General features: G+C 50.9%; 1 protein-coding gene and 1 pseudogene across 2 annotated transcripts; one reads left to right on the top strand and one right to left on the bottom strand.

The window, feature by feature from the left end:
- The first annotated feature begins 569 nt into the window (after nt 1–569).
- LMAN2 (lectin, mannose binding 2) lies at nt 570–22,370 on the top strand. Of its 2 annotated transcripts, XM_077937471.1 has the most exons (9): nt 570–709; nt 769–880; nt 1,041–1,159; nt 14,896–15,013; nt 15,689–15,768; nt 15,949–16,110; nt 16,203–16,317; nt 18,896–19,015; nt 21,662–22,370. In XM_077937471.1, exons 1-9 carry the CDS (start codon nt 629–631, stop codon nt 21,820–21,822), a joined length of 1,068 nt encoding a protein of 355 aa, XP_077793597.1. In that variant the 5' UTR covers nt 570–628; the 3' UTR covers nt 21,823–22,370. The 2 variants fall into 2 exon arrangements, with proteins under 2 accessions (XP_077793597.1, XP_014996995.2); XM_015141509.2 differs by having other exon boundaries at nt 656–880.
- Nucleotides 6,132–14,098, bottom strand: LOC106999047 (small ribosomal subunit protein uS10 pseudogene; annotated as a pseudogene).
- Nucleotides 22,371–22,697: the final 327 nt, after the last annotated feature.

Below are 22,697 nucleotides of genomic sequence, written 5' to 3'. Positions count from 1 at the left end.
TTGGGGTCCCAGGCCAGGATCTGTGTCTGTTCCTCGTGGTTCAACCCGACTAGGCCTGAGGAGTTGAGGGTAGTGGAGGCCCTCAAATAACTGGGAATTCTGAGTGTCCAAAGGCATGAAGCTGGGGCTGCACTGCTTAAAGGCTGCCCAGGGCCACCCGGGGAGGCCAAGAGCTGGAATTCAGGACTCCGCCTTCAATTCAGAGCTCCTTTCTCCAAGACTAGAAAAGGTTATTCCAGAGACTGAACTTGCAGCCAGAAGCCCAGGACATCCTAGTCTTCCCGCATCCGGCCCATTAGAGCGACCAATAAAAACTACAAATTCCAGCATGCCGCGAGTCGCGGACTGTCCTCGCGCTCCCGCCGGCTCCAACCACCCCTCTGCTCCTCATTGGCTCGCAAGCCTAACGTGCTGGTCCGTGACTGGTTACAGCTCTTGTCGCTCCTAAGAACCCATTGCTGGGGCTGGCCGGCCTGTGCCTTGGATCCTCTAAGGAGATGGAACTGCGCTCAACCAGGATGAGAGGCTGCCCGACCAATGCAGCTGCCGCCCCCTCTGCTGCAGAGGCTTTGCTTTTTGACTCCCTGGTGACCCTAAAGTTGAAGAGCTTCCGGCCGGAGGCCATTAGATGGGACACCCGGAAGGCGGAACTTCTAGGGCGGAAGTGGCCGAGAGGCGAGGAGAATGGCGGCGGAAGGCTGGATTTGGCGTTGGGGCTGGGGCCGGCGGTGCCTGGGAAGGCCTGGGCTTCCCGGCCCCGGCCCTGGCCCCACTACACCTCTCTTTCTTCTTTTGTTGCTGGGGTCTGTGACTGCGGATATAACTGACGGCAACAGTGAACATCTCAAGCGGGAGCATTCGCTCATTAAGCCCTACCAAGGTGAAGCCCTTGTGGTGGGAATGAGTGAAGGGTGAGGGCGAGGCTGAACAGGGCTGGGGGAAGGCGTGCCGTTTCTCCTGAGCAGAGCACCTCTGTGGGTCTCCTGCCTCTGGCGAGGTCAGTCCTGGCGTGCCCTCTTAGCACCTGTCTTTTCCCACAGGGGTCGGTTCCAGCTCTATGCCCCTCTGGGACTTCCAGGGCAGTACTATGCTCACTAGCCAGTACGTACGTCTGACCCCTGACGAGCGCAGCAAAGAGGGCTCTATCTGGAACCACCAGGTGAGTGGTTCTCAAGAGGATAGGCTTACTGTTCGGTTGGCTGCTAGGCCCTGGCTCCCGAGCAGCAGAGACCCGAGCTTGGTTTATAGGTTTGCACCTCCGTCCCTGGCCTTTTCCTCATCTTGGTCACACCCACCAATAATGAGAGGCGATGGGTATTGTGTCAGGAGCTGAGTTTGACAATTTTCATCCTCCTCACTTCCTTTAAAAGCCATGCGAGATGAGTAATGTTATCTCCATTTTACCCACTAAGAAGCTAAGACTCAGGTTTGAAAGAGTCTTGCCCAAAGTTACGTAGCCAGAAAGTAGTGGAACTGTCAGGCTGTCTGACTTGAACCCCCTCAGTAGTGGGAAGAACCAAGCGAACTGGATCTTTATTGGGTGTTTTGCTGTGTGTTAGGCACTGACCTTGCCATGCCTTACTGCATCTAATTTTCAAACAAGCTGTTTGAAATAGATGGCTTTCATAACTATACAAAAATAACACAGCTAGCAAATGACATAAACAGTATTTAAACTCTGATTTGTCTGATCTCTAAGCCCAGCAGTTCTCTCGATGTACCTGACTCTTCACCTGGACAGTGGGGGAACCCCTTGGAACCCCTTTTCCAGTGCTTGGTTGAGGGTCTTGTCATCAGTAGTGTGGAGGGACTGGACCTGTGGGCAGTTTTACTGCCTGTGACCTTTGCCCCAGAGTATGTAGTATGTAATATGTGAGCAGTGGCCAACGACAGCTGCTACACAGACTCCACACTGAGGCAGTCAAGGTGAGGAAAAAGGGGAAAGAATAATAATTTGGGGCTGGGTTACAGCTTGGAGCGGGACCTGCTCCTGCCCCAGCTTGCCTGATCTCAAAACCCTTCCCATGGCTTAAGCTGTTGGCCAGTGTTCTGTTTTTCTCCATCACCGTGCTCTCTGGTCCCTGCTGGTTGACTTTCTTGTTTAGTTCTGGGAACCCACACTCTCTTTGTGTTGCCTGGTCTGCCCGTCCCCTCAGCTCCTCCTCTCCTTCCTGCCCTGAGCCTCCACACTGCTGTTAGTGGCATCTGGGGATACTTTCTTCAGCTTTCACTCTGATCCTCAGAGCCTGGAGTCCCCTGTGAAGGGGTAAGCATGCATTATGTCTGCACAATCTGGCCCCTGGTGCATCTCCAGTCAGTTCTCTCTGTTAATTTTGTTCCAGCCTCCCTGGCTGCCTTCTTGCCTCAGGACCTTTGCAACTGTTGTTCCCTCTGTCTGGGACACTGCCTCCTGGCTCCTCATGCCTGCTTGGTTCTTTCTCATCTGTTAAGTCTCAATTCAAGTGCCACCCACGCAGACACTTCTTCATTAACCACCCTGTCTCCCCCGAGTCACATTCTGTCACATTATTCTGTCTTAGGGCTTTCAGATATTTTAAAGAAATGATAATGCAGCCTTATATTTTTCATGGAAATGAGTTCAGTGTAGCATTATTATTATTATTTTTTAAAAGCAAGGTGCAAATAGTGCCGGAACTGTGGAAATCAGGATTAGCCACAAGTAATAGACACATCTAAGACAGTGGCTAAATGTTGGTTGTAGATAGCTGATGGTTAGCATCATCCGTGGCTTGAGATGTCACAGGACTGAGAGGCTTCTGCACTTGCTTTCATCAAATTTTCAGTCTGGAATACAATTGTTTTGCCTTCCTCCACCTTTCTGTTTGACTCTGCTGATATTCCTGAAACATTTGGAGTGCTTCCTGTAAATTCCCGAAAGAAATTGCTTGGAAATCAGAATTTTCTGTTCAGTGTTTCCCAAGAACTGCCTCTTCCTTTAATGAGCCGGAGAGATGCTTCCTCAACTTTTCCCTTTTTTATCTCCTTCATTCACTCTATCGGGAGAGGGTAGAGGCGTGCACTCAGGCAAACATTCCCTGAACACCTGCTGTCTTCCGAGCAGCCATAAAATAGCCCCTGCTGTGGTGCGGAGGTGGGGTGGTCTAGATGAAGGAGTGGCTCAGAGGTGACTAGAACTCTTAAGTGCCTGTTGGCCGCAGCACAGGACCTGGGGAGGCTGCTCAGGCCCTGTCCTTTCCGGGACCTCGTGCGGAGGCTGCGGCAGTAGTCTTTAAGCTTTTTTTTCTGTTGTAGCGAACTTTTTAAAGTTGGCATCAAAAATTGTTTGTCATTAGGTTTAAGTATTTGCAAAGGATGACAGCAAATTTTAAATATTGACATTTTAAAATGAAACTGTTCAGTATTTTAAGCATTCAGTGGAATCTAAATATTGCAATTTGATATCCACTTTTTTTTTTTTTTTTTTTTTGAGACGGGAATCTTGTTCTATCACTCAGGCTGGAGTGCAGTGGCGCAGGCTGGAGTGCAGTGGCGCAGGCTGGGCTCACTGCAACCTCTGCCTCCCTGGTTCAAGTGATTCTCCTGCCTCAGCCCCCTGAGTAGCTGGAATTACAGGTGTGCACCACCATGCCCAGCTAGTTTTTGTATTTTTAGTAGAGTTTTTTTTTTTTTTTTAAGACAGAGTCATGCTCTGTTTCCCAGGCTGGAGTACAGTGGTGCGATCTCAGCTCACTGCAACCTCCACCTCACGGGTTCAAGAGATTCTCCTGCCTCAGCCTCCTGAGTAGCTGGGATTACAGGCGCACACTGCCATGTCCAGCTAATTTTTTGTACTTTTAGTAGAGATGAGGTTTTGCCATGTTTGCGAGGCTGGTCTCGAACTCCTGGCCTCAAGTGATCTGCCCACCTCGGCCTCCCAAAGTGCTAGGATTACAGGTGTGAGCCACTGTGCCTGGCCAGTACATCAGTTTTTTAATTGAACTTGTATTTTCATTTCCACACAGAATTTTATCCTAATGCAATATACTTAATACTTGAAAATGTTATTCATTAGCCTACCATATTCTTCTGCAAGTAAAATAAATATGATTTAAACTTTTTGATTTCATTGAGACGGTGAAACTAAGTTTTAATATTTTATTTGGGATTATTATAATTATCTGTACACACTTGATGAAAGTAAATGCATTACACAGTTTTTGAATAATTATAATACAAAAGTAAACATTTTTTGAAAGGTGAGATCTTAGTGGGATGTCACTCCCCCACCCCCATCTGAATGAATACTATTGTCAGACAAGTTCAGTACCACTTCCACTTTTTGTTTTTATATACATGAATTCTGAGAAACTGTGTTCTCTTAAGTAGTAGATGGAGATAGGGTTATTTTTTAAATTTTCAATTTCTGTTAGAGGTGGGATCTTACTATTTTGCCCAGTCTTGTCTTGAACTCTTGGACTCAAACCATCTTCCCACCTCAGCCTCTGAGTATCTGGGACACAGGTGCTCACCACCACTGTGCCTGGCACAGAGGGAGTTTTGGTAGAGCAGCGTCACTGAATACTTGGATCTTCTTTGGTTTATAAACCCAACGTCATGCAGTGATCTTTTATCAAAACTTTGGATGATCTTTCAGCTGACTGTTGATTACATCTGCATTCTGTTTCATTGCAAGCAGAGATGTGGAAACTGCTTAACTGTAAAATAGCCTCTTATTGCCAGGTGATTCTGATGTAGTTGGCCTGGTGTAGAACTATGGCATTAATCTTTCTGAGCTCCCCAGGTGGGTTTGCTGTGGGTTAAGAACTGTGGTCATGTCATGTTTGTCCCCAGAAGCAGCTTCCGAATCATTTCCAGCCTGTGCCTTGCCTGCTTAAGATCCTCCAGAGGCCAGAGGCCTTCTATTGTCTGTATCATAGTATGTCTCTGCTAATCTGCAGTTTTTTTTTTTTTTGAAACGGAGTCTCGCTCTGTCACCCAGGCTGGAGCACAGTGGCCGGATCTCAGCTCACTGCAAGCTCCGCCTCCCAGGTTTACACCATTCTCCTGCCTCAGCCTCCCGAGTAGCTGGGACTACAGGCACCCACCACCTCGCCTGGCTAGTTTTTTTGTATTTTTAGTAGAGACGGGGTTTCACCGTGTTAGCCAGGATGGTCTCGATCTCCTGACCTCGTGATCCGCCCGCCTCAGCCTCCCAAAGTGCTGGGATTACAGGCTTGAGCCACCGCGCCCGGCTAATCTGCAGTTTTAATCTGGGGTCATGGAGACTTTCTAAGGCCTGCATAGTCCTGGAGGTGTCAGTTTCCAGGTCCTCCACTGTCTAGTGTGCTCATTTCTGAAGCCAGCTTCCCCGTGCACATGCCGGGAATGGGTGTGTGGGTTTTCCTTTTCCACCTCCCTCACTCAGTTGCCCTTCCGCTCTGAGGTCAGCCTCTCAGCAGCCTGGTCTGTCTTCAGGTTGTTGTCCCCAGGTGTGGAAAACTCCTGGGCGCCAGAGACCATTTGAAATGTGGTTTCTGGGCTGACTTTTGTATATGTGAGATATATTTTTTTAAAGTTTTCAAATATATGTGGTCTATTTTAGTTATCTTTTAAAATTGTTTATTATTGTTAGATAGCTGATGGAATTGCATCATGGTTAGGTTTTTTGGAAGCGTTCGGTTTGTGCTTATGAATGTGGATTCTCTAGTTGTTGACTACAGCGTGCCATTTAGGTTCTTTAGCTTCCCAGGTGGGTCTGCCGTGCAGCCAGGGTTAAGATTGAGTTCAGATCTTCTATAGCCTTCCTCATATTTTTGTCTGCTCGCTTTTATTAGTTACTAAGAGAACTTTGTTAAAACTTTCTGTGTGTGGCTGGGCAAGGTGACATGTGCCTATAAGTCCCACATACTGGGGAGGCTGAGGCAGGAGGATTGCTTGAGCCAAGGAGTTCAAAACCAGCCCAGGCAACATAGTAAAACCTCATCTCAAAAAAAAGTGTTAAAAAATTTCTGTATGTGAATTTGTCTGCATCTTTGTAGTTCTGTCAGTTTCTGTTTTATATGTTTTGAGGCCAAATTAGGTGCATTCAAACACTTAGGTTTATTATATCTCTAGGTAAATGGAATCTTTTATCATTAAGAGCCCCTTTTTACATTTTGTTATTGGTATAGCTACAGAAGCTTGCTTTTTGTTTTTTTAAACAACCAGTAATCAATATGAAAATAGTCGACTTTAATATCTGTAATGGTGACTGCCACCTCAATTCCTGGCTCAATACTGAGGGAAGGAGTCCGCTTAATCTCAGAAAGACTGTGCAGGTCAGTGAGCTGCTTGTGGATTCTCATCTGGAAAAGATCCCATGTGTTAGAACCTTCACAAAGAGTTTTTCTTGTGGTGATTCTCGAAGCCTTGGTAGGCACCCCAGCTGGTCCTTTCACTTTGAGATTGTTTCCCTTTGCTCCTTTGATCAAGTCAGCACACACCTCTGGGGATTTTACATTGCAGCTCGTTAAACCGATTCCGATTCAGTGAACTGTCACCTCCGGCTCCGTGGGTTTTTTTCTGGTATTTTTAAAGCCATGGGTAGGCCGGGTGCAGTGGCTCACACCTGTAATCCCAGCACTTTGGGAGGCCAAAGCAGGCAGATTACCTGAGGTCAGGAGTTTGAGACCTTCCTAGCCAACATGGTGAAACCCCGTCTTTACTAAAAATACAAAAATTAGGCCAGGTGCGGTGGCTCAAGCCTGTAATCCCAGCACTTTGGGAGGCCGAGGTAGGCGGATCACGAGGTCAGGAGATCGAGACCATCCTGGCTAACAAGGTGACACCCTGTCCATACTAAAACTACAAAAATTAGCCAGGCGTGGTGGCGGGTGCCTGTAGTCCCAGCTACTCGGAAGGCTGAGGCAGGAGAATTGCTTGAACCGGGGAGGAAGAGGTTGCAGTGAGCCGAGATCACACCACTGCACTCCAGCTTGGGTGACAGCGAGACTCTGTCTCAAAAAATAAAAAATAAAAAATAAAAAAAAATAAATAAATGCCATGGCTGCTGCAAGGCTTCCTGACTAACTTGTTCCTCAGCCAGAGCAAACAGTGCTGAGGCAGGAGCAGGAGCGGGCGGACCACAGCTCTGCACCACCTGTGACCGTGTCTTCCTCAAAGAGCAGAAGCTTGCTTTTGGTTAGTGTTTGCATAGCATGGTTTTTCTGTCCTTTTACTTTTTCCCATTTCTTTATGTTTTAGGGTTTTTTCTTATAAATGGCATATTACTAGGTTTCAGAGGTGTTATTTTTGTTGTAAATTCATATAACATAAAATTTACCATTTTAACCTTTTTTTAAATCTTTCAATCCATTAATTTATGAAACTATTTTCTTCAGTAGGCTACACATTGACATTGAAGCAGTGGCTTGCTTTTTTTTGTTTAAAAACAAACAAACAAAAAAAAACAGGGTCTTAATCTGCCACCTAGGCTGGAATGCAATGGTGTGATCACACCTCACTGCAGCCTTGGTCTCCTGGGCGTGATCCTCCCACCTCAGACCTCAGCCTCCTGAGTAGCTGGGACTACAGGCGCACACCACCATGCCTGGCTAATTTTTTTTTTTTTGGTAGAAGTGGAGTTTCGCCATGTTACCTAGCCTGGTCGTGAACTCTGGGCTCAAGCAATCCACCCATCTTGGCCTCCCAGACTGCTGGGATTACAGGCATGAGCCCACTGCGCCCAGCCTAACAATGGCATTTAAAAGATGTAATGGCTATCTAAAAAAATGTTTTGACTGTTGTACTTATATATCTGCACATGCAATTAAGTTTCTCAAATATTTGTTTTTTTTATTTTTTTTGTGGAGACAGGGTTTCACTCTGTTGCCCAGGCTGGAGTGTAGCGGCGTGATCTCAGCTCACTGCAACCTCTGCCTCCTGGGTTCAGGTGATTCTCCTGCCTCAGCCTCCCTGGTAGCTGGGACTACAGGTGCCTGCCACCGCACCCGGCTAATTTTTGTATTTTTAGCAGAGATGAGGTTTCACCATGTTGGCCAGGCTGGTCTTGAACTCCCGACCTCAGGTGATCTGCCTGCCTGTCTCCCAAAGTGCTGGGATTATGGTGTGAGCCACCACATCTGGCCAAATGTCTGAAATATTTCTATTGTGATAAAATGTATGTAACACAGGCTGGGCGCGGTGGCTCACGCCTGTAATCTCAGCACTTTGGGAGGCTGAAGTAGGTGGATCACGTGGTCAGGAGATCAAGACCATCCTGGCCAACATGGTGAAACCCTGTCTCTACTAAAAATACACAAAATTAGCTGGTCGTAGTGGCGTGTGCCTGTAATCCCAGCTACTTGGGAGGCTGAGACAGGAGAATCCCTTGAACGAGGGAGGCAGAGGTTGCAGTGAGCTGAGATCACACCACTGCACTCTAGCCTGGCGACAGAGCAAGACTCTGTCTCAAAAAAAAAAAAAAAAAAAGTATGTAACAAAGTGTACCATTGTAACCAGTTTTTAAAATTAAAAAAAAACTTTTTTTTTTTTTAGAGACAGGGTCTCGCTCTGTCACCCAGGCTGGAGTGCAGTGGCACAATCCTAGCTCATTGCAACCTCGAACTCCTGGACTCCAGTGATCCTCCTGCTTAGTCTCCTGAGTAGCTGGGATTACAAGGCATGTGCTACTGTGCCTGGCTAATTTTTTTTTTTTTTTTTTAATTTTTTGTAGAGATGGGTTCTCACTATGCTGCCCGGGCTGATCTCGAACTCATGGCCTCAAGCAATCCTCCCGGGTTGGCCTCCCAAAGTGCTGAGATTATAGGCGTGAGCTACTGCGCCTGACTCATTTTAACCATTTTTAAGTATACAGGTCAGTGGCATTAAGTGCATTCACATTGCTGTGTAGCCATCACCACCGTCCCTCTCGAACTCTTTCCTCGTCCCAACTGAACCTCTCTACCATTTAACAATCACTCCCATCCCCACAGTCCCTGGTAACCACCATTCTACCTCATCTCTATGAATTTGACTGTTCTAGGCATCTCATATAAATGGAGGCATACAATATTTGTCTTCTTTGTCTGACTCATTTTACGGAGCATATCTTCAGTGTTCCTCCATACTGTAGTATATATCAGTACTGCGTTCCTTTTTGTTGCTGAGTAATATTCGTGTGTGCATATGTGTGTGTGTGTGTGCGCGTGTGTGTGTGTCTAGACCACATTCTGTGCATTCATTCATCTGTTCGTAATGGACACTTGGGTTGTTTCCATCTTTTGCCATTGTGAATAGTGCTGCTGTGAAAGCTGGTATACAGGTATCTGCATCCTACTTTCAGTTCTTTTGGGTATATACTCAGGAAGGAGAATCTCTGGATCATATGGTCATTCTATTTTTAATTTTTTGAGGACTACCAAACTGTATAGCAACTGCACTATTTTACATTCCCACCAGGAGTGCACAAGGATTCCAATTTCTCTACATCGTTGCCAACATTTGTTATTATTTATTTATTTGTTTGTTTGTTTATTAAGATGAAGTCTCGTTCTTTCGCCAGGCTGGAGTGCAGTGGCGTGATCTCGACTCACTGGCACCTCTGCCTCCCAGGTTCAAGTGATTCATCTGCCTCAGCCTCCCGAGTAGCTGGGATTACAGGCGCCTGCCACCCCGCCCAGCTAATATTTGTATTTTTAGTAGAGATAGGGTTTCACCATGTTGGCCAGGATGGTCTTGATCTCTTGACCTCATGATCCGCCCGCATTGGCCTATCAAAGTGCTGGGATTACAGGCATGAACCACCGCGCCCAGCCTTATTTATTTTTAAAATAATAACCGTTTCAGGCCCGGCGCAGTGGCTCATGCTTGTAATCCCAGCACTTTGGGAGGCCGAGGCAGGCGGATTGGCTGAGCTCAGGAGTTTAGAATTACACTGGGCAACATGGTGAAACCTAGTCTCTACTAAAATACAAAAAAATTGGCTGGGCATTGTGGCGCACGCCTGTAATCCCAGCTACTCGGGAGGCTGAGCCAGGAGAATTGCTTGAGCCCAGGAGGCGGAGGTTGCAGTGAGCTGAGATCATGCCATTGCACTCCAGCTTGGGTGACAGAGTGAGACTTTGTCTCAGAAAATAATAATAATAATTTTTTAAAAATAGCCATTCCAATGGTTGTGAAGTGGCATCTCATTATGGTTTTTATTTGCATTTCCCTAATGGCTAATGATGTTGAGCATTTTGTTATACTTAGTGACCATTTGTATGTCTTCTCTGGAGAAATGTCTATTCATGTCTATTATGTGTTTTTGAGTTGGATATTTTTTGGTCAATTTTTTAGGGTTCCTTTTTTTTTTTTTTTTTTTGAGACAGAGTCTCGCTCTGTTGCCCACGCTGCAGTGCAGTGGCCGGATCTCGGCTCACTGCAAGCTCCGCTCCTGGGTTCATGCCATTCTCCTGCCTGAGCCTCCCAAGTAGCTGGGACTATGAGGCGCCCGTCACCACGCCCAGCTAACTTTTTTTTTTTTTTTAGTAGAGACGGGGTTTCACCATGTTAGCCAGGACGGTCTCGATCTCCCGGCCTCATGATCCACCCGCCTCGGCCTCCCAAAGTGTTGGGATTACAGGCGTGAGCCACCGTGCCTGGCCTTGGGTTTCTTTATATATTCTAGATATTAATCCCTTATCAGATGTGTGATTTGCAAATATTTTCTCCCATTCTGTGGGTTGTCTCTTCACTCTTTTGGTCATGTTCTTTGATGTACAGAAGTTTTTAGTTTTGGTGAAGTCCAATTTATCTTTTTTTTTTTGTCTGTGCTTTTGGTGCTATATCCTAGAAATCTTTACTAAATCCAGTGTCATGAACATTTTTCCCTAGATTTTCTTCTAAGAGTTTTGACGGGTTTTTTTGTTTGTTTATTGTTTTTTGAGGCAAGTTCTCATTTTGTTGCCCAGGCTGGAGTGCCGTGGCATGAACACGGCTCAAAGCTGCAGCCTTGACCTCTCCAGCTCAAGTGATCCTCCTGCCTCAGCCCCACAAGTAGCTGGGACTACAGGCATGTGCAGTCAGGCCCAGCTGATTTTCATGTTATTTTGTAGAGATGAGTTTTCACCATGTTACCTGGGCTAGTCTTGAACTTCTGAGCTCTGGTGATCCACCTGCCTCAGCCTCCCAAAGTGTTTCAGATTACAGGTGTGAGCCACCGCAACTGCCCAGGTTTTAGCTCTTAAGTTTAGATCTCTGATCCTTTATATACTTATTACTATTTTTTATAGAGATGGGGTCTTGCTATGTTGCCCAGGCTGGTCTTGAACTCCTTGGCTCAGCAAGCCTCCCATGATGGCCTCCCAAGGTGCTGGGACTATCGGTATGAGCCACTGCACCTGGCCTCTTTACTTTTCAAATTAAACTCTCTATTTTGATATAATTATAAATTCACATGCAGTTATAGGAAATAATACAGAGATCCTAGGTGCTGTTAGGTTTTGTTTTTTTATTTAGCATTTAGTCCATTTACATTTAATGAAATAGTGATACATTTGGGTTTAATCTGCTATCTTACTCTTTATTTTCAAAGTGCCTATTCTCTGTTCATTTTTCTCTCTACTTTTAGGTTAATTTTTATTATCCTATTTTTTCTCTTCTATTAGCTTGAAAGTTATATGCTCTTTTCTTTTCTCAATTTTAAGTGGTCACCCTAGAATTTAAAGTAGGCATTCGTGTTTTACCAAAATCTAATGATAGTATATACTTTACTTTCTTCCTGGACAGTGCAAGGATCCTAACACACTTCAACTCCATTTATTGTTGTCATTTATTTTAATTATGTCTGTTTTATATCACACAACCCATTGTTTTATGTAGTCAGATATTTAGATTTTCACCCTTATAGTCACTGTATTTGTTGTTCTTCATTCCTTCTGGAATCTGACTTTACATCTGGAGGGGGATCATTTTCTTTCTCCCTGAAGAATGAAAGCATGAGTCTGCTAATGAATTCTTTTGGTTTTTGTTTGTTTGTCTCAAAATATCTTTTTTTTTTTTGAGACGGAGTCTTGCTCTGTCACCCAGGCTGGAGTGCAGTGGTGCGATCTTGGCTCACTACAAGCTCCGCCTCTCGGGTTCACGCCAGTCTCCTGCCTCAGCCTCCCAAGTAGCTGGGACTACAGGCACCCAACACTACGCCCAGCTAATTTTTGTTGTAATTTTTAGTAGAGATGGGGTTTCACCGTGTTAGCCAGGATGGTCTCGATCTCCTGACCTTGTGATCTGCCCGCCTCGGCCTCCCAAAATGCTGGGATTACAGGCGTGAGCCACCGCGCCTGGCCTCAAACTATCTTAATTTTACCTTCATTCTTGAAGGATGCATTTGCTGAGTATAGAATCCCATGCTGGCTGTTACCTTCCTGTATCTCCAAACATATCATTCGTCTGCCTTCTTGCTCCCACTGTTTCCGTTGTGAAGCCAGGTATCAGGCTAATTATTGCTCCTTTGAGGGTCATCTCTTTTTTCCCTTTGGTTGCTTTTTCTTTAAGATGATTATTATTATTTTTTTTATGGTGGGGTGCAGTGGCGCAATCTCGGCTCACTGCAACCTCCACCTCCCAGGTTCAAGCAGTTCTCCCACCTCAGCCTCCCAAGTAGCTGGGATTACAGGCACGCACCACCACGCCTGGCTAATTTTTGTATTTTTAGTAGAGACGGGGTTTCACCATGTTGGCCAGGCTGGTCTCGACCTCAAGTGATCCACCTGCTTTGGCCTCCCAAAGTGCTGGGATTATAGGCGTGAGCCACTGCACCCAGCCAAGATGATCTGTTTTTAAGGGGAACAATAGACACTCCAGACTAACTAGATGGGGGAGGATGTGATTTGAAAAACTACCTACTGGGTAATGTTCTCTCTGCCTGGGTGTAGTATACCCATGTAGCCTGCACATGGAGCCCCTGTATCTAAAATAAAAGTTGAAATTGAAAAGAAAGAAAAAATGCTTTTGTGGCACAAGTTCTCAGGATTGCCTGGGGCTGTGCCATGGGGGAAAAAATTAGAAAAAAATACTTTCATGTTAAAAAACTATCTGTTTTGGCCGGGCGAGGTGGCTCAAGCCTGTAATCCCAGCACTTTGGGAGGCCGAGACGGGCGGATCACGAGGTCAGGAGATCGAGACCATCCTGGCTAACACAGTGAAACCCCGTCTCTACTAAAAATACAAAAACTTAGCCGGGCGAGGTGGCAGGCGCCTGTAGTCCCAGCTACTCGGGAGGCTGAGGCAGGAGAATGGCGTGAACCCGGGAGGCGGAGCTTGCAGTGAGCTGAGATCCGGCCACTGCACTCCAGCCTGGGTGACAGAGCGAGACTCTGTCTCAAAAAAAAAAAAAAAAAAAAACTATCTGTTTTTATTGTTTGTTTGTTTCCTCTATCCCTCCCTTCTTTTTTTGTGCCTAACTATGGTTTTCTTTTTAGTCATCTCCTTTGGTTTGTAGGACTTTTAAAGTTTGTGGCAGGTCTTTGAATCAGCTTTAGTAAGTGCTTAGATATCTTTAAATATTCCTTTGCCCTAATCTCTTACATCTTACTTAGGAATCCCAATTATATGAGTCTTAGTCTCTCTCACTCTTTCCTCCATCTCTTACCCACAATTCTATATCTTCCATTCTTTTGTGCTCTCGGGGACTCGGCCTAGGTTTTGTTATCTGGGTTCCCGGTGCCCAGAGTGGGAGCAGTGAGTCTGACATCAGTGAATGAATGAACCATATTGCGTCGGGATACGGTGTGTTGTTATTTTTTATTTTTTTGTGATCACAGAAGTAATGTGTTTATTGTACGTTATTCAAACATGGTAAACAGTCGCCATAATCCCCCTCCCAGAATTACCCATCATTAATACTGTTTCATGTTCCTTTACTCCTGTGTTCATTTCTCTTCATCCTCATCTGCATTGGACGTTAATGGTCTTTTTCACAGTTGCCCATCTGACAGGTCAGCATCTTGTTTGGGTTTGCCTTTCTGATGGGTGTTTGTTTAATCACTTGCTTACATACCCATCTGCAGATTTCCTGAAAGTGGATACTTGTCACCGTGTGTGTTGACACCTTAGTTTTCACAAACGACTTCCAGATGGGGAAGGCCAGGCTTTCTCCCTTGCCGTAGGCAGCGACCATCCCTGCCCCAGCTCACATGGTGCTGCCCTTGAGCCCCAGAGCACGACCCTGATCAGCTCTCATCCCCAGCACTGGTACCACACTTAGGCTGGGCTGGGGAGGTGAACTGGTGGAGGGCTGGGTTTTGGAGTCAGCCAGACCTGGGCTGGAGGCCCAGCAGCACTGACCTGGCCTGATTTTCCTCACTTGGGAAGGCTGGTTAGCAGGGTAGGCAGTGGGTGTGGGTGACCAGAAAGGGGCTGGTGCAATTTATGTGAAAGGCCTGCAGGCCCCGGGAAGTACCGAAGGCAGAGCAGAGCTCTCGGAGTCAGAAAGCCCTGGGCGTGAATCAGACAGTCCACTGAGCTGCTGTGGACAAGTTGTTACACCTCTGAATTTGTTTTCCTGTAAAATATGTCGCTCAAATAGGAGTAGTAACCTCTGTACAAGGTTCCAGGGCAAGAGCAGCGGGGATGGAGAGGCAATGGCTGGTGGGTTTGGCTGGTAACGAGGGTGAACCGTGTGGCGGCCACCTGCTCAGGAGCAGCCTGGGGCCTGCGGGCGGGGTCTGGGCCTCAGGCAGCCTTGGGACACTGTGGCCTCCCCCACCTCACCTGGTGCCCAGCAGTCTCTTACCTTCACGCTGAGAACATTTAGGGGTCTGTGGTCAGTGGCACTCGTGGCCCTGTGCCAAGGAGTGCCCAGTCTTCGCTGGGGAAGGCAGAGAGGTCTGTGGGGCAGGGGCCGTGCCGGGGTTGCCTCCAGCTTGCTGGAAGGCCCCGGGGAGCTCTGAGCAGCCCGTTCTGCTCTCCCTCCAGCCCTGCTTCCTCAAGGACTGGGAAATGCACGTCCACTTCAAAGTCCACGGCACAGGGAAGAAGAACCTCCATGGAGACGGCATCGCCTTGTGGTACACCCGGGACCGCCTCGTGCCAGGTGGGCCCTGCGGGGCCCCAGGCCGGGGGTGGGCACGGGCATGGCTGCTGGCCCCCAAGGGAGGTGGCGTGGGGCTGCCTGTGGCTCGTGGGGCCCAGCGTCTCTCCCATTAGGAAAGTGCTGCTCCCGTGGATGAAGTCCTGCGCCTCTGGAAGGAGCCTGGCCCTGGAAGGAAGGCTGCTGAGGGGAGAGGAGCAGCTGGGCCCTGCAGCTCAGCCCTACACCCTCGTTGGCCTGGGTTTACCATTCGAAACAGTTACTGTTGTAAAAAAGCCGAACATGAAGACTGTGTGGCTGTGACTGCAGGTGGCCCACAGACCCGGAGGTGTCACCTCAGTGGCCCTCCACAGAGTGTTTGCGGCCCCGGTGTAGAGGATGGAGCCTCCGGAGTAGGGCTGTCTCTTGTGGCTCACTGTGTTTTGTAAGCCAGGCACCCCCTTGACCCCTACCTCAGTCCCCTCACAGTTCAGCCTTCAGACTTGAGTCCTCTGTGTCACACGCCTAGACTCCCCGCTTCTGGGGAGAAAGCCTCAGCTTTCTCCTTTCACCATCTCCTCTCTCGGTGAATGGCCATTGAGTTGGGCTCCCCACCCACGTTGGCATTGCCTGCCTTTCAGGTACCCATGGGACAGCTCCCGTTTCTCCCATTGTGAGAGCATCTCCTTGTAATTCTAGGGCCTGTGTTTGGAAGCAAAGATAACTTCCACGGCTTAGCCATCTTCCTGGACACCTACCCCAATGATGAGACCACCGAGGTAGGCCCCGCTCTCTCCTGCTGAGCAGGAGAGGAAGGACTGGGCAGTGGGCTAGAGGAGGGGGCCCTGGGGCTTCCGTGGTCCCGGCACGAGAGGAGCCTCCAGGGATTGGGGCGGCAGGTGCCCCTGCTCGCCCCACAGGCTGGGCTGCTTGTGGAGTAACCGGTGTCTTGGTCCCAGCGCGTGTTCCCGTACATCTCGGTGATGGTGAACAATGGCTCCCTGTCCTACGACCACAGCAAGGATGGGCGCTGGACCGAGCTGGCGGGCTGCACGGCTGACTTCCGCAACCGCGATCACGACACCTTCTTGGCTGTGCGCTACTCCCGGGGCCGTCTGACGGTGAGCCGGCTGGGCGGGGGGTGCCGATCCCAGAGAGGCTCAGGAGCGCAGGCTGCTGTCCTGCGAGGTGCTTAGCGTGCTGGGCCCCGCAGGTGATGACCGACTTGGAGGACAAGAACGAGTGGAAGAACTGCATTGACATCACGGGAGTGCGCCTGCCCACCGGCTACTACTTCGGGGCCTCCGCCGGCACCGGCGACCTGTCTGGTGAGTGGGCCGGGCCAGGCACTGGTTCCCAGCCCGACTCGCCCTGAGGGACTGGGAGCTTTCCGTGCAGTTGATTGCCTGCCTTCGTGTGGTTTCTGGACTCAGCTGACTGTGGTTCCTCCTCTTCCTTTCGTCTGTAAATGGCCTGTCCGGGCCTCAGTCCTTGAACAGTCCCTTGGCAACCTTCCCCGTCAACAGGAGGCATTGGGTCAATTAGATTTGGGTGACGTAGATTCCCAGATTTATCTCCAGCTCAGACCGATCCAGACCTGCTCAGCCCTTGTGCCCAGAGCTGAGGCCACGTCTTGCCCTTCAGGATGTCAGTGGCACCTCTGCTCCTCTATTTGCTTGCTGTCTTTCCGGACCCTTTTTTCTCTCACATGGCACCTCTGGTCCATCAACAGTCCCTGTGGCTTTATTTTCACAGCATGTCCCACCGCTTCCCACCCCTCCCTGACTACCTGGAGGCTTCAGGCCACCAATATCTCACTGGAGCCTCCCAAGTGATTCCCTCCTTCACCAGCCCCCAACAGTCTCCCCTGAGCACAGCAGCTAAGTAATTGCCTTCAGCCGGTGTGAGGCCTCCTGCTGCTCTGGTCAGAGCCCTGCAGAGGGCACCATGGCCAGGGCCTCTGTGCCAGCCCTGCCACCTCTGGCTCCTCGCTCACTGCTCCCCCTGCCTACTGTGGCTTCCAGCTGCTCCCTGGATGCGCCTGTGCCCTCCTGCCCCAGCTGTTTCACTCTTGTCTCCGAGGGCCTTGCTCAGATGTCACCTCCTCAGCGCGGCCTTCCCTAATTCCCTTGTGGAACGTCGCGCCCCCTCCTGTAGTCCCCAACCCACTCCCCATCACCTTTGCCGGCTTTATTTTTCTTCATAGTATTTACCATCTTTGAATCTACCGAGTAATGAATGCTGTTGTCTCTGGCCCTCCTGCTCAATTGTAAGCTCTATAAATGGCTCTTGTTTGGCCCAGGGCAGGTGCTCGGTGAGCACTGGGGTGCCTCTAACCTGCTCAGGCCTCACTGGTCACCAGGCCATGGTGGCCTTGGCTGTGGTTCTCGGTCTCTCTTTGGGTCCCTGAGCAGGTGCCAGGCCCAGGGCCAGCTCCTGACCAGAACTGGCACCTGACACAGGGGACCTGACATGGGTGGTTTATCCTCAGGATGACCCATTCCAGGGCCTGTAGTCTGCCCACTGCCCAGGAGCCTCCCTCTCAGCAGAGAAGTGCTTGGGTCCACTCAAACCCCAGAACATCCATTGTTTGGGGGTTTTTCAGTCATACGCCCAGCAGAGGAGAGAAAGGTCTAGTAAGCACCCCTCCTGTCTTTCATAATTTCCAGCTCGTGCCTGGCTGGTTCTCCTCCTCCCACGGTTGCCTGGAACTTCGTCAGACTGTTTCAGCACTTGTCTTCAGAGGGTTCTCGATAGGCGCAGAGCAGCACCCGGGCTGTGGCCTGTGGCAGCTCTCACAGCTGTTGGGAGAGCCCAGCACAGAGTGGAAGAGGCGCCATGAGGGGAGCCATGTCTGACCTCTGGTCAGGGGTCATCAGTGCCAGGCACCTTACGGGTGATGTCACCTGATATATTTTTAGGCAGATAGCTGTCTCGCTCCCTTTTTACTCAACCATTGGGAGTTTGAGAACTGAAGGGATTTTTCCTGAGATACGAGCAGGAAGCAGCAGAGCCCAGACGGGAACTGGGGCCTGACTCCAGGGCCTGACTCCAGGGCTGGTCCTTGTCCTGCAGGGCCATTCGCTGTCTCTGAGGGCTGTGCATGTTCAGCTGTCACACTGCGCACCTGGCCGAGCTCTTGCTCAGTAGGTCCTCCCTTGGCTCCAGAGATTCCTGCTCCGTTAAACAAGGCCTTTCCTCAGATTCCAGTCCCAGGCTGACCAGGACCCACGTGTTGACTTTGAGCCTCAGCCTCCTTGTCTCCACAATGGAGTGATCCGTCAGTGTCAAGCCCGAGCTCTTTCCTGCCCATGCCATTGGACAGAGCCTTTCCCCAGTCTCCTCAGGCACAGCCGCTGGCCTCCGTTAGGCTCAGGCCCTTAGCTGGTTGCCGAGTTGTTCCCTACAGCCTGTATGTGGGTCTCTGTGACAAGAATGTCTGGTGGCTCCTGCCCTTGGGAGGCTCAGGCTTCTCAGCCAGTCACACAGTGACTGCTGGTCCTTCCTGGGTCTGTTTTTGAGCACGTACTCTGCAGGCAAGCCATCTTCTGTGTGGTGTAGTCTCATGTACTTGCCATGGCAACCACACAGATGGAGATCATCACTCCTTTACACATGAGGAAACTGAGCCTCAAAGAGGGCATCAGACCCCAGGATTTAGACCCAGACAATTCTGCTTGTAAAGCCCTTGCTGTTTTCTCTTCACTCTGCCTCCCCTCAGTTTTTTATTGCTGGGGACTAGAGGGAGCTGGGAAGAAAACAGGCCCTAGATGGGCAGGGCAGCCCTCTCCCCGGGGGCCTGGCAGGTTTACTGGTTGTGGCAGCAGCTTCCCTTAGGGGAGGGGCTTCGGCCACATGCCCTGAGGCTGGCCTCCAGGCTGTCACAGGTTTATTCTTGTCCTGCAGACAATCATGACATCATCTCCATGAAGCTGTTCCAGCTGATGGTGGAGCACACGCCCGACGAGGAGAGCATCGACTGGACCAAGATCGAGCCCAGCGTCAACTTCCTCAAGTCGCCCAAAGGTGCGTGTGCACGGCCCCGCCCCCCCTGGGCCTGGGCGGCCTGACCCGGAATGGGGTGAAGCCAGCCTGGCGATCTTGTGGTCCAGTCGTGGTTGTGGTGATTGTGGTCTGGGCTCTTGAATCAACCCTGTCCTGGCAAGCGGCACTGGCTGGCCCTGTCTGAGCTCCTCGAGGATTGGGCTTGGATTGTGTCAGCTCTGGCAAGTTTTTGAGTAAATGAATGAGGTGGAAGAGAAGTCTGCAGAGTCAGTCCCTGAGGACATCATAGCCACGTGAGTGCCGTGGCAGCAAGCAGTGGCTGACCAGCCGGCGTCCTCCCTCCCTAGGCGCTGGGGCGGTGGCCAGCAGAGCCAGGGGGCTGGCTATGTTGGCCCCCCTGTCCCTTCTGTGAGCCGCCTGGAAGGAGGTCGTGCTGCTGGCCAAGGGGTGGATTCCTTAGCTAGAAGGAGGGAGAAGGCAGGATTGGAAATTGGGTTTCTACAAAACCCGGAGCCTGGGTTCTTCCCGTGGCACTAATTAGCTACCCCTTTCCTCACAGAGTGAACATTGTGGTTGGAATGAGGCACCTGTGTGTGGAGAAGTCCACCCTAAGAACCACAGATGCATGCCTGGGGGTCCAGCCAGTGACGCAAGTGTGCACAGCGCGGGCTCTGTCCTAGCCCAGCCTTGGGTCCCCATGCCGCATGGGCCAGTTTGGCTGCATCTTTCTGCTTTTCAGGAGAAGCCAGGATCCAGTGTTTTATGTGACAAATCACTTTTTTTTTTTTTTTTTTTTTGGAGGGGACAGAGTCTTGCTCTGTCGCCCAGGCTGGAGTACAGTGGTGCAATCTTTTTTTTTTTTTTTTTTTTTTTTTTTTTTTGAGACGGAGTCTCGCTGTGTCTCCCAGGCTGGCGTGCAATGGCCTGATCTCGGCTCACTGCAAGCTCCGCCTCCCGGGTTCACGCCATTCTCCCGCCTCAGCCTCCGAGTAGCTGGGACTACAGGCGCCCGCCACCACGCCCGGCTAATTTTTTGTATTTTTAGTAGAGACGGGGTTTCACCGTGTTAGCCAGGATGGTCTTGATCTCCTGACCTCGTGATCCGCCCGTCTCGGCCTCCCAAAGTGCTGGGATTACAGGCTTGAGCCACCGCGCCCGGCCCAGTGGTGCAATCTTGGCTCACTGCAAGCTCCGCCTCCCAGGTTCATGCCATTCTCCTGCCTCAGCCTCCTGAGTAGCTGGGACTACAGGTGCCTGCCACCATGCCTGGCTAATTTTTTTGTATTTTTAGTAGAGACGGGGTTTCACCGTGTTAGCCAGGATGGTCTCGATCTCTTGACCTTGTGTTCCTCCCATCTTGGCCTCCCAAAGTGCTGGGATTACAGGCGTGAGCCACCGTGTGCAGCCAACAATTCACTTTTTAAAGATTCAGGTTATTTTAAAACGTTTCGGGGGCCACACAAACCTTGCTGCAGCCTTTGGTCAGAGGGCTGCCAGCCGCTGGGTGCTTTCAGAGGAGGCACCTGCCTTGCCCACCCAGCGTCCTGGGCAGCTGGCAAGGCAGGATGAACTCGTTTTTAGATTCAATCCATTTGTTCCTTCGGATGTGATCAAAGCTGCTCTCTGTGCCTAGCTATGGGCTGGGTGCTGGAGACACGGAGATCAGGCAGGCCCTGACCCTGGGGCTCATTCTAGGGGCTGAGGCAGACAAGGAGACAGGGAGCCGCGGGAGCCCCGAGGCTGAGTGGCTTTCTGGGGAAGCGCCATCCCTAGGGACCTCCCGGTTCAGTCAGTGACTGCTGTTGGTGTGTAGAGCAGAGGTGGGGGTGAGAGTGGCCAGCAGGCCTGCTGGTGGCAGCTTGTGCAGGAAGGGAGGATGGAGGTTGGCTTGTGGCTGGCAAGAAGGTGGCATGTGCACTGCTGAAAGGCAGGGCCTGGGCCTGAGGCCTGGGTGTGGGGATGCCTGAGGAGACTGCACAGTGTGGAGTCGGGGGCCGCAGTCAGGGAGGGAGGCAGAGTGGCAGAAACGGCCCAGCCAGACCCCAGCTCCTCCGCACACAGCCTGGAGAGCTTGGGAGAGTCAGTGTCTTCTCTCAGCCTGGACAAGGGAGTGCACCAGAGGGCCCCATCCCAGGATGGGCAGGACCCGTGAGGACCCGGTGTGGAGGAGAGAGGCTGTGGGCTGGGGTGGAGTGTGGGACTCAGGTCCTGGGAGACCCTCCGAGGGGGCTGCCTAGAGTATCCAGCTGTGGGCTGGGGCAGCCTGTGACCTGGGCCGCGTTGTTCCAGATAGGGCCCTCAGACCACAGTGTGGGGGCGGGGCTTGGAAAAGCAGCCTCCTGGGCCTCCCCTTATCCAGAGTTGGGCTTGGAGGAGCCCAGGACTCTGGTTTTAACCGGCTTCCTGCAGCAGAAGGCAGCCCAGGCCTGAGCCGCTGGGGTCCCGGGTCCCTGGGGCTTGGTCCTCTCTCTGCCCTGCCCTGCCCTGGGGACTGCAGAGCTGGCTGGGATGGGCTTCACCTGACCTCTGCCCCTCCCGGGTGAGGGGAGTGAGTGCGACTGGCCTGTGCACCGTCGCCTGCTGTCCTGTTCCATCCCCACTGCTGTCCTGCAGCCCCTTGTTTCCCGGCCCGCGCTGCTGTTTCAGCTCCTGTTTCTTCTCCCCCAGACAACGTGGACGACCCCACGGGGAACTTCCGCAGCGGGCCCCTGACAGGGTGGCGGGTGTTCCTGCTGCTGCTGTGCGCGCTCCTGGGCATTGTCGTCTGCGCCGTGGTGGGGGCCGTGGTGTTCCAGAAGCGGCAGGAGCGGAACAAGCGCTTCTACTGAGCGGCACCACCAGCGGGGCCTGCGCCAGCGGGGCCTGCACCAGCGTGGCCTGCGCCTGGGCCCAGGAGCCAATGTGAACTTTTTTTTTTACTGGGATTATAGAAGAACAAGATGACCTTATTTCTTAACCGTTTCAAATAAATGATTAAAGTATTTTCATACATTTTGCTTCTTGCCCAGCAGGGACAGGTGGCAGAGCCGAGGCTCAGGGTCTGGCACCTCTGCAGCTGGAGACGGAGGCTCTCCTGGGGCTGGCGTCTCAGTGCAGGGGTCTGTGCCTAGAGCTGGGCTGCAGCCCCTGCAGGCAGCTGTTGAACACTGGAGGGTCCCCCGAACCACACTGGGGTGGGCTCCTGAGGACGTGGGGAAGTGATTTTGTTTTGTGGCGTGTGGCACGTGTGGCGGCAGATGAGGCCTGAACTGGGAAACCCAGGCCTTCCTGTTCACCCTGAGCTGCTTCCTGAGACAAATGCTCAAGCGAGGCTGCAGGGTGGTGTGGTGGGGCCGAGTGTGACCGTTTGCTAAATAAAGTGAAATACCCAACCTCAGCCGTGTGACTGTCCTGAGGGGCTTGCTTTGCTTTCTTTTCTAATGACTTCCAGCCCACCAGGGCTGTAGAGCTTTCAGTTCGTCCGCTTTGGCCTGCAGAGTCCCAGGAGGATGGATGGGTTGCCCTGTTTCCCAGCTGGGGACACAGCTCTCAGAGGTCAAGGACAACTTGCCCAGTGTCACCTGGCAAGTGATGCTTTGGTGATGGGGCCCTGTGCTGTCGCCCACATGCTCTGGGCCTCTGCGTGAAAGGATGGGTGGCATGGGTCACCATGTGGAGGCTTGGCTGGGCAGGCGGGTACATTGACGGGGAACTCCGGAGGGCT

This window comes from Macaca mulatta, chromosome 6, assembly GCF_049350105.2.
Source record: "Macaca mulatta isolate MMU2019108-1 chromosome 6, T2T-MMU8v2.0, whole genome shotgun sequence".
Classification (NCBI taxonomy): Eukaryota; Metazoa; Chordata; class Mammalia; order Primates; family Cercopithecidae; genus Macaca; species Macaca mulatta.
The sequence above is the reverse complement of the archived record's forward strand: the minus strand, read 5'-3'. Positions and strand labels throughout refer to the sequence as shown.

Bases quoted from the DNA above. Each gene is read 5' to 3' on its own strand.
- LMAN2 (XM_015141509.2), top strand. From the start codon at position 685: ATGGCGGCGGAAGGCTGGATTTGGCGTTGGGGCTGGGGCCGGCGGTGC. The intron at 881-1,040 runs GTGAAGCCCTTG...CTTTTCCCACAG, and splicing joins GCTCATTAAGCCCTACCAAG to GGGTCGGTTCCAGCTCTATG. The intron at 1,160-14,895 runs GTGAGTGGTTCT...CTCTCCCTCCAG, and splicing joins GCTCTATCTGGAACCACCAG to CCCTGCTTCCTCAAGGACTG.